At 42.8% G+C, this 10,957-nt stretch overlaps 3 protein-coding genes across 3 annotated transcripts; 2 read left to right on the forward strand and 1 right to left on the reverse strand.

The window, feature by feature from the left end:
- The first annotated feature begins 452 nt into the window (after positions 1 to 452).
- Positions 453 to 1,701, forward strand: LOC124676324. Its single transcript, XM_047212407.1, has 2 exons — positions 453 to 739; positions 1,016 to 1,701. The coding sequence occupies exon 2, from the start codon at positions 1,187 to 1,189 to the stop codon at positions 1,595 to 1,597; it is 411 nt and encodes a 136-aa protein (XP_047068363.1). The 5' UTR covers positions 453 to 739; positions 1,016 to 1,186; the 3' UTR covers positions 1,598 to 1,701.
- A 1,409-nt stretch (positions 1,702 to 3,110) lies between these two features.
- Positions 3,111 to 6,988, forward strand: LOC124676334 (beta-glucosidase 24-like). Its single transcript, XM_047212417.1, has 13 exons — positions 3,111 to 3,412; positions 3,494 to 3,563; positions 3,661 to 3,719; positions 3,789 to 3,864; positions 3,941 to 4,018; positions 4,084 to 4,171; positions 4,298 to 4,553; positions 5,449 to 5,564; positions 5,682 to 5,899; positions 5,988 to 6,019; positions 6,162 to 6,264; positions 6,375 to 6,483; positions 6,599 to 6,988. Exons 1-13 carry the CDS (start codon positions 3,260 to 3,262, stop codon positions 6,765 to 6,767), a joined length of 1,527 nt encoding a protein of 508 aa, XP_047068373.1. The 5' UTR covers positions 3,111 to 3,259; the 3' UTR covers positions 6,768 to 6,988.
- Positions 6,989 to 7,387: 399 nt separating this feature from the next.
- On the reverse strand, positions 7,388 to 10,733 carry LOC124684950 (CDK5RAP3-like protein). The gene is made up of 9 exons (XM_047219245.1): positions 10,476 to 10,733; positions 10,271 to 10,365; positions 10,082 to 10,176; positions 9,830 to 9,965; positions 9,591 to 9,740; positions 8,966 to 9,487; positions 8,197 to 8,405; positions 7,900 to 8,032; positions 7,388 to 7,689 (listed from the first exon to the last, which is right to left on the reverse strand). Exons 1-9 carry the CDS (start codon positions 10,669 to 10,671, stop codon positions 7,549 to 7,551), a joined length of 1,677 nt encoding a protein of 558 aa, XP_047075201.1. The 5' UTR covers positions 10,672 to 10,733; the 3' UTR covers positions 7,388 to 7,548.
- Between the last annotated feature and the right edge of the window lie 224 nt (positions 10,734 to 10,957).

Below are 10,957 nucleotides of genomic sequence, written 5' to 3' on the forward strand. Positions count from 1 at the left end.
GCTTTAGCCGGATGGAGTTTGAGGACACCAATGGAGATGATGTTGCTCCGCAAAAGAAAGAAACAGTTCCTTATGGGGCGGAGCCACTTTTTAACACGCAGACGCAACGATGGATCTTGGCTGTAGCCCGTGGTTTTCTCGGCAGTCAGTCAATCAGTCTTGGGATCCTTCCTGTCTTCTCCCAATTTCCTTTGTTTGAATCCTTCAAGAACACATGAAAGATTATGGAAACACTAGCACTGCCATGACGCAGCGGTAAGCGCGCTGTGCTCCGCCTGGCTGCACGAATAAACATTTGTTACTTTGTCGGGCCAGTTGCATCGCGTACAGTGGAGCAGCTCGGTTTCAACGGTTGGTAAACAAAGTGAAAACTACACGAAAGCAACCCAACAAAGCTAGCAAAGCCCATCTGCACTCTCCCTCTCCCTCTCTCCTGCTCGTGGTGTGGTGTGTAGGCTGTCCCTGCAGCAGCAGCTACAGCTGCTGTCTGCTCCGGAGGAGCCCCAGTAGCACCACCGCCTGCTGCCTACTCGTTCATTCATTCAAGAATCATCGAGCTTTCCACAAACTTCGATACTACAGCCTTCCTCCTCCGCTTGATTTGCTACTCTTCTGCCAATCGATAGTACAGTACTAGCAAGACCTTGCTTGCTTTCCTCTGGGACTGGGAGAAGTACTCCACTAATCGGTTGCAGGACGCATCTTGAACCAGATGCTACTTTGATGATGATGATGCGAGGTCAGCTCTCAGCCCCATCCTTCCTCCTCCCTGTATTAGATTTTGGATGATAACTCCTTGTTCCCTGAATAAGTTACTGGTTTCCTAGCATCTCATGTGGGTGTTCTTCTGGAGTATCCCAATCTGAGATTTGAAATTGGGGATATTTCTATGCACAGTTATAGATCTCATTGCAACGCTGCTAAGATAATGTTTATGTATCTTTTGGTACAGCAAGATACTGATTAAACCCATCCACCCAATTAAATTGTAAATTGCCGGTCATTTTTCTTGCAGATTTGTAGCCTGCTCTCACCAAGGTTTTAGCAGCCAGAAACCTTTCCTTAGAACAAGTAACCAGCGCGCGCAGACAATCAGATTCAGCTGCATCTAGCAGTGAAGCATATATAGTTTGTACCCATAATTTCCCAATACAGCTCCAGATACGACAGCTACTGGATTGGATCAATGGGCAGGGGAAGAGGCAGAGGGAGGAAGATCATCCCAAACAGCAGGAGCCACCAAGACTACAAGGGGAGTGGCGACGAAGAGGCCGTACCTGCCAGGAAGAGGAGAGGGAGGCCCCAAAAGCAGAAAGTCGATCCAGCACAAGTCAAGAATTTGGTAGAGGGTGTCTTAAATGGCAATGCAGACTATCAGCAAGGGGAAGGAGACGATGCAAAGCTCGAGGAAAATGGGAGCAAGAGGAACAGGGTGCCCAAAGAAGAGGGCTCTGACCATCATGACCTCGAAGAGAACAGCTCAAGCACCACCAGGTCTAGCAACGATGAGTCAGCAACTAGGTCAAGTGCGGGGTTCCGGCTCAACGGGAGCCGCCGGAAGAGCACGCCGAGGCGGGCGGCGGAGGCGGGCCTGTAGTTAGCAGGTTCTTCGGTTATTATCAGTTATAGACAGCTAGATGCTCTTCAATTTTGTCAACTTCATTTAGCTTTCTTTCCTGTCATTCTTATAATGTAAACATTATATGCTGATTGCAGACCATGCAAGTTTTGCTTATGGTGATGAGGAGTGTGTGAGCCACTCTAAATCCGCAGTTTGGCTCTTCTTGGCTGAACAGTGAGTACTGTCTCACATCACAGCTCACCAGTTGATGGTGATCTGAGCTCTTGCAAGTCCATATTGTGTATTTACCTTTGCAATTCCATCGTCATGAGTATTGCCAAGTACTATATCTTATGAAAATGCCCTTTTGATCTCGGATGCATTTGCTGTTTATCCAAAAAAACAATTTTGACAGTGTTACAAAAATTATGATTTTTTTCCTCATGTATATCTCCATGTTCTATGTGCCCACGTAATGTTTCTCTGAAAACGGACATTTTTTGTATCCTTTGTAAAAAAGACAAGAACAAATGCCTTGACAAATTCCTTATTTTAGCTCTGAATTTTGTCTTCTTTGCATAGGCTGCACAAAAAGTCGATTTGTGCTGAAACAACTTTGTGAGCATGTAGGATGTTCAGATATACACGAGACATTTTTTTTGGATTTTTTTGCCATTTTCAAATATGTTTACATGTTATGGTGTCAAGGAAATTGTAAGGGGGTATTGATCCATGAGCTCGCTGATTCATCACTGATGACATCGGCAAAGAATGTGACGCCATTAGCTATCATATACAGTGTATCACAAGATTATTGTGCCATCTGAACCAACTCAGCATAGGGGCAACCAGCAGCATAAACGATCCAGACATCATGATATCCTTTCCACAGGCAGAGGTGTGGCCATTATCTCTCTGCCTGATGGACTTTACGCTGTCATTTGGAGTGCAAATTAAATTGCAGCGCACCATGCCCAGATTTGGCAAGTACCATGGGCCAGAAGTTCACCCGGACCGTCCAGAGACCAAGACTGGATGAGAATTCCAGGGTGGGTGCTCCGGCAAGCTGTAGTGCTTGCGCCCTACTCTACAACAGGGGAAAAAAGATGGATCAAGATCTCGACATGCTACATTATTATTATTACAGATAATCTAGTGGAAAGAAGATCTGCTTAATTCAGCTGGGTGCTGCCGCGATCTGGCTGAAGGTTCCACTTTCTGCCTCCCCTAGATTGCCTGGTAATATGATTATGCGAGGAGAATCATATCCGCTGTTGAGTGGCGCATAAACTCGAGAGACCGCGGATATGATGCCTTGTGTTGGTTGACTGTTCCTCTGATAGTTGGGCCGTTTCATGTGTACTTCATCCAATTCTCATGTGTTTGGACTTGAGCGCTCTTTGGACTTTGTACAGTAATCTCCAAATCCCACCTTTCTAAACACATAACAGCTGAAAGTACACCTGAGACACCAAACACTATGGCAACTTGCATCCAATCCAACAAGTCTCAGACGGATCATCATCATGCAATCCATGACACCAAAGGTTTCCTTCACGGCTGCTCACTGGGTGGCATCACTATATAATAAAACAGCTGGGCATCATGATTTCCATGCTTTTCTGTCTGATTGTTGCGTCTCCTGAAACATTCTATAAAGAGAGCGCCCTGCTGACCACATTATAGCACAAGGAGAGGATGAAACAGGCCAGAAGCACAGCCATGTCCCTGCTACTCGCGATCTTGCTGTTTTCCTTCGCGGCTGCGCGGGTCGACGGGAAGCCATGCGACATCGCTAGGAGTCAGTTCCCCAAGGGCTTTCTCTTTGGCACGGCGTCCTCTGCGTACCAGGTGAGTTCTGGACCAATCTGGAGGACTGCCTACTGGAAGGGCAGTACCCAGCGCTGATGTTGCTTTGTGGCGCTGGTGCAGTATGAAGGCGCTGTGAGGGAAGGTGGCAGAGGGCCAAGCATCTGGGACGCCTTCACTCACAATCACCCAGGTAATTACATCTACTCATGCACAGGCTTATATACAAAGTGGACTCTCAGACTTGCTACGGTGATCTGTAATCGTACTTAACTGATTTCCCCATTCAGACAAGATAGCAAATCGGAGCAACGGAGACGTAGCAATAGATTCATACCACCGGTACAAGGTAAGCTAACTTAGTGACTGACCACCAATCTACATGTTCATCTCATTGCCTACATCCCACCAAGTGCAGGAGGATGTTAAGATCATGAAGGAAATGGGCTTCAGTGCCTACAGATTCTCAATTTCTTGGTCACGTATTCTGCCTAGTAAGTGATCCTCCTATCCATTTTCTAGTTTCTCATGCATGTAAGGTTTATTTCCTCAGCTAATGCATGGCTACAGGTGGAAAACTGAGTGGAGGGGTCAACATGGAAGGTATCAATTACTACAACAATCTCATCGACAAGCTCCTTTCCAAAGGTAAAGATTTTATGATTTCTGATACTACAATATGTTCACATCCTAACGTCTAACCAACAATGCAGGTGTTGAACCATTTGTGACCCTTTTCCACTGGGACGCCCCACAAGCATTAGAACAGAAGTACGGTGGCTTCTTAAGCCACCTTATTGTGTAAGTAAACATGACCTATATGGAATTATGGACCCAAACTCATTACACTGATGACTAACAAGAAACATGCTGATATTATAAGAGAACAAAGAACTGAACTTTATCGAGCTGTGTCTACATTACCAGGGAAGATTTCCAGGACTACGCCAACATCTGCTTCAGGGAGTTTGGTGATAGGGTAAAGTACTGGATAACATTCAACGAGCCTTGGAGTTTCAGTATAGGTGGCTATTCCAGCGGCACATTAGCACCGGGCAGATGTTCGTCATCACAAAAGCCAGGTTGTAGCATGGGAGACTCAGGAAGGGAACCTTATATAGTAGCTCATAATCAACTTCTGTCTCATGCAGCAGCAGTTAAAGTGTACAGAGACAAATATCAGGTACGAGTTAGTTTTATTTCATTGTGATTATTTTCAGTAACAGAGCACAGGCGAGGAACTATTGTGAATAGGATAAATGCATTCTAGTATGTAGAAACTGTCCTACAGTATTACTATATATTTAGAGGACATATGGCGCTTTCGCTCTTGGGTGCATATGATCCCTTTATTCAAAATGCATTTTAAACATATTAAAAATGTTAAAGTATTCCAAAAAAAAATTGTTGCGCGTACATCTCCACATCCTTCGAAATTGTCACAAGAAACTGAAGTTTTACGTAAAAAGGTCAAAATTTGGTGCTAAAGCACGGCAAGCGGGAATATCGAGGAATAAATCGACGGTACAGAACACACCCACACCCATGCATGTGTACAAAATCCATTCTCTTTTGCAAGGAAATTTTGTATATTTTTTTGCAGAGGCCACAAAAAATGTCAGTTTTTTACAAAACTTAAAGCGAGCACATAGAATGTGGAGGTACCGGTAAAAAAAGGACTTTTGACATTTTAATTTTTTTCGGGGGGTAAAAAGGAGCATATGCCTTGGTTCAAAAGTGCATTCCAGTCTAATTTATGGCTACCGAACAATTTGCATGTATGCGATTTCTCGGAGTAGAACCAAGACACCAAAGACATTGCCTACACAATCTACCCTCAGAAGCAAGCCACCGAACTTCTAGATAAATGTCAACCATAGACAATATAACGGGGGCACACAAAATATCCAAAAAATGCATCTCAGACTAAAGACAGTGATGGACCGAAGGAAATATTTAGACATGGTACCTCCTAATAGGAACAAGGAATCTTCAAGTAGTTTTTACAGCTAAACATCCATATATTTTGCCAGCTTGTTGTTTTACAGTGATAAATCAATTAATTCTTGATCACACAGATGGAGCAAAAAGGAAGAATCGGTATTACAATAGTTAGCAATTGGATAATTCCCTACTCAAATTTCAAGGAAGACAAGGATGCTGCGAAGCGTGCATTGGACTTCATGTATGGATGGTGAGTGTAATAAATCCAATATGTGGTTCAGGTTCGTCCATGAAGTTTCAAGCCACTGCAACTGGCAAATTCTTAAGATCTTCTTATTCACATGTAGCTCATTAACAAATTGAACAGGTTCATGGATCCCTTAACCAAAGGAGACTATCCACTCAGCATGAAAACACTGGTTGGAAACAGATTACCAAAATTCACAAAATACCAGGCAAAAGCTATAAAAGGATCATTTGATTTCATTGGACTCAATTACTATTCAGCAAGATATGCTCGGAATGCTAAACGCAGCAGCAATAGTAACAAAAGCTACAGCACTGACTCACAAACTGAACAAGGAGGTATGCAACTATGCAAGCAATCTCATCTCTATGCTGGTATTCGAATACATTAGGTGAGCTAATAGTTTTGCTCTGCATGAAACAACAGTGGAGAGAAATGGAACATATATTGGCCCAAAGGTATGACTTGCACAGAGATATCATCCTAATTCATGTTTGGATAGTTGTAAACAGTGCCAATCTTGCCAATCTTATAATAAACTCAGCATAGAAAAATATTTCAAAAGCATGGAAAAAAATTAACAGAATATTTTTTCTCTAGGCTGGCTCTTCTTGGCTCTACATCTATCCAGAAGGAATAGAAGAACTCTTGCTATACACCAAGAAGACATACAACAACCCTACTATCTACATCACAGAAAATGGTAGGTCAGCCTAACTACTGCAAACAATGGCAATTTACTCCACCCTTTTACCTGAGCAAACGATGGCAATTTACTCCACCCTCTTGCCTGAGCAAACAATCATCTTGCAGGTGTTGATGAGATTAACAACGAAAACTTACCTCTTCAAGAAGCGTTGATTGACAATACCAGAATAGAATTCTACCAGCAACACATATTCTATGTTCAAAAGGCCCTAAGGTAAGTTTGATGATTGACTACCTGTAGATAACTAGATAAAAAAACAACTAATATCACATTAGTGCTTTAACTCAATTTATGTCAAAACAATAAAGTGTCTACATGACAATGTCAGGGAAGGAGTAGATGTACGGGGATATTTTGCATGGTCTCTGTTTGACAACTTCGAGTGGATGGATGGTTACAGTGTTCGATTTGGCCTTAACTACGTCGACTACAAGGATGGTCTCAAAAGATATCCAAAGAGATCCAGCCAATGGTTTCAGAAGTTTCTTCAGCACTAAAATTTGTACTGTATAAGTGAAGTTTTTTATGCAGTAACAGTGTTAGGTAATGTACACATCAGACTCTGAGTGGATCACTTGTACCAGAATAGTATAGATAGCTTGATTGTAATTGTAATTTCAAGGAAAATGCTAGTGCTCCAAATAATTGCTATGTAATAAGGCATAACAGACGTGGTCAGTCTTGCTGTCTTACCAAATTAAAAACGTGTTGGAATGAAGACATTTGTAAGCAAGAAACAGATGATCAAATCGCTTCAACGCAGCATAAAAAATAGCAACAATTTCAAGGGTTCTAAAAACCAACCAGGGCATTACTACCTCCGTTAGGGATTATAAGGCATCCACGTATCCCTAGATCGTAAATTTAACTAACATAACATGAATTGTACTATATAAAAATTATGTCATTGGAAAGTAGAACATCTAAGCTTTCTAATGATATATGTTTTGTCATATATATCTCTCATTACGTTAGTTAAATTTACGACCTAGGAATACATGGAGGCCTTATAATCCCTAACGGAGGGAGTACCATTTTATACTGCAATTATTTTTGTTTGTAGTGGCATACAATGTAGACTGGAGAGCATACTCATAAGATCGAGTCCGACACTCCATATGCAACCGAAGTCATACATTCATAGTTTAAGAACATATGTGGCAGCAAAAACAACACAAGTACAAGTACCATAGGTTAGAAAAGTTTATACCATAAGATTATCAACTTGCTTTACATATCATTTATTTTGGTTCAGGGACGAAAGATACAATCGATAAATCATCCAGCTAATTGACTAACACTCGAACTTAGTAAGGTATTGATCTCTCCAATTATATGCACTGGCCTGCCATCGAACATAGATGAAAGTGTTGCCTCACAGAGCTTCTTTAGTTCCCTTGTTTTTGTAATCGCTGCCTCCTGTAACATTAGAAAAGTAAAATCATTAACATACAGATGGCTACAGAGAACACAAGGAGAAAGTAATAGTTTTTTGGTTCATGCGGATGGACAAAAAATTAGCCCTTCGGTAAAGTTACCAAAGATTGTAAGTCATGTATCTGCAGTCCAGTGAGAACAAGAATATACATGTAATTAAACACTATGACAGGTAAAGAAATTACGACTTACTTGCTTCGGCCAGGATGATGATAGTGCATTTTGCAGCTCCATGCGCTTAACTGATAGATCACCTAAGCCTTCTCGCAGTTTCACCTCATGATGCTTCTTTTCTTCTAAGGTTGACACTAATCTGTCCAAAAACCTTGGGAATGGCAAAGGAAGCAATGATAGGTCAAAGAAATGTTAAAATGGGCATGTATTTGTGAGGGAAACTTCTTTATTATGTAAGCTTTCAAGACAATGCTATGAGGAATTATAAGTGCATCAGATACGCAAGATTGAATTTTCAGAATAAACATTCCTTACCTTTTAGAGTTGAGGATCATTATAAGGTCAAGAGTTTTCTGGTTAGTGAGCAAAGAGATTGCGGAGGAGATCTCTACAAGCATAGTCTCCAAACTTTCAGCAGCATACTGTTGGAGAACAAAAGGTGAGACAGCTTGCACCTGATGCTGTAGAGATGATGTATCAGCATTCCTGGCCTCCCCTAAGCGTAGGGTCAAAAATGATTTTACCTGTTTCAAGTGTCAAAAATTCATGAGCTATCCTCACAAAAAAAGCTAAATTATTAACTATTTTGCTATACTAGAAGGGGACAGGTTGGCAATGCAGCCTTGTACAAGTACAATAACAGAAGTATCATCTCAAATATTTAAAGAGAGAACTTTGATACAAAAACAATAAGAACATACTTCAATAAGGGCTCCTTTGATTCATAGGATTTGTAAAGGAATTGTGTAGGATTTGGATCCTATGGGAAATTTTCCTATATAAGTTGTTTGATACATAGGAACACATCCTATAGGAACTAATCCTATAACAATCTTGTAGTGTAAATCCTATATGAAAAAAGCATTAGGTCATACCTCATGGAAAAATTCCTTTGCTACAATCAAACAGTCCATATTCCCATAGGATTCACATAGACATGACATCTCAATCCTATGTTTTTCCTATTCATATGTTTTTCCTATCCTATGAATCAATGGAGCCTTTAGTGTTGTAATTATATGGCATGCATCTGAAGTATTTGCAACTTTATGATGTAAAAGGGGATATTAAAATGTCTAAATACCTCAAGTAAATCATCTAGAATGTTGTTTCTGTATTCCTTCTCCAGCAACTGGCTTCTTTCTTCATTCTGTCCTGATTCAGTTGGAGCAATCTCAATAGCAGCATTTTCTTCAGGATTGTCAGTAGAGATGTCCCAGCAAATCTGATCAGATGTATCACATGCAAGGCCTTCTTTGTCTGCAGATGGATAGGCTGAAACACCAACGCCATAATTTTCCGAACCTGCCAATTCTACATTGGCATCAATGATCTCATAAGATCCAAAACCGTTGCCAGATTCTTCGGTAGGTTGTTCCACTTCACCAATGTCCCAGTCAATACCATTGTTATCGACCGAGATGTCCCAATCAATATCATCTGCAGGGATATTGAAGTCAATGTGCTCTTCTCCGCCCATATTAGACCCATGAGCTTTTGATGCGTCTCCAAGGGAATTCTGCACCTCTTTGCACACTGAGACATGCAGGGAAGGAGGATTAGCCCGCAGCTGTTTCAGATTCTGTACCACGGCCTTGAAATTTTCCTATACGAAGAAAAACACAGTTAAAATAAGATTCAGAAGAGTTGTATAGCACATTTTTCTGCATTCAGCGTCTGATATTTCTATCTGTATATGCCCTGACTACCTTATCCTCTGTATGGCATTCCTTGACAAAAACCGTATAGTACTCAACGGCCTGCGAGACAGGATCGCTGGTCAGAACTTCCAAGATTTTGCTAAATGTTGATGGAAGTGTTTTCGCAGACTCTATCAGCTCTTGCCGCACATCTACTCCCTACAAACAAAATTCAAAGCAAACAACACATCAATACAACAGATCAAGCAACACAAGAATTGTCTCTTTAGATATAAAGAGAAGCTAACCTGCAAGCCGAGCTCCTGGCAAGCCTCCACATACCGAGTTGCCGAAAGAGCGGCCAGCCGCTTGATGTCAGCCTCCCTGCGGTCCAGCTCCGCGAGCTGCTGCTGGTTCTTCTGCATCTGCTTCCTCTGATACGGTCTTGAGGCAGCGAAACAAGCAGATCAAAAATTAGCCATGGAGATGCTAGGTCAAGCACAAGCGCAAACATTGGCGCAACGGGCGAGAGGTCTAGGAAAGGGTTAGAGTAGTAGTACATGTCATAGTTGACATTCTGGACCATGATCTGAGCTGCCTCGCCGAGGAAGATGTGGTCCTTCTCGTACGCCTTGACAATCGACTCCCATTCGCCCTAAATAAAGCATTTGCACCAAAGCATATGTCAATCCCCACACTAAACCTGGACGTTTATATCTATCTACAAAAAGGGAACATCACATCCCTACCGCGGATCCTGTGAGGCGGCCGAAGATGTTCCTGCTCTCTGTGTTGGATTCCAGGAGTATGCTGTAGATCTTCTTCGCTTCGAGATACCCTATCTCTACAGGATGAAAGGAGAAAGCAAGCAGACTGAGCGAGGGTTTCAGCCTCCGGATTCCGCCGTACAGATGACAGAGAGAGCCTAGGGCGTGGGGGGCAGGAGTGGGTTACCTTCGAGCTCGAGGGTGAGGAGGTCGGGGTGGAGGTCCCGCGGGAGGGAAGCGAAGGCGGCGGCGATGCGGGCGCGGAGGGCGGCGAGGCGCTTCCTCCAGTCGTGCGGCACCCGCTTGCGGTCGACGAGCCACTCCTGCAGGCGGGCGAAGGCGATGTCGATGGGGAGGCTACGGATATCCGAAGGGTCGCGCATGGTCGCCGGCGGGCGGCTGATCTCGACGGCGGCGAAGGGCACGACGGCCGGAGCTTTCCGTCCGGAAGATGGGGACTCTGATTTCGGACCCTTTTTTTTCTTTTGTGGACTCTGATTTCGGACCTGGTGTGTGGAGTTCGTGTGCTAGATTAGTATACAGAGTACTAGTGTTTGGCCCAGTCCAGCCCAAAACCTTTTTCTCTCTCTTTCCATTCCATTTTCTTTCTTTGAGGTTTCAGAAGAAAATCGACGCCGCCAACATTTCCTACCGTGCAGCAGCCTATCT

Source organism: Lolium rigidum, chromosome 1 (genome assembly GCF_022539505.1).
Source record: "Lolium rigidum isolate FL_2022 chromosome 1, APGP_CSIRO_Lrig_0.1, whole genome shotgun sequence".
NCBI classification, from domain to species: Eukaryota; Viridiplantae; Streptophyta; class Magnoliopsida; order Poales; family Poaceae; genus Lolium; species Lolium rigidum.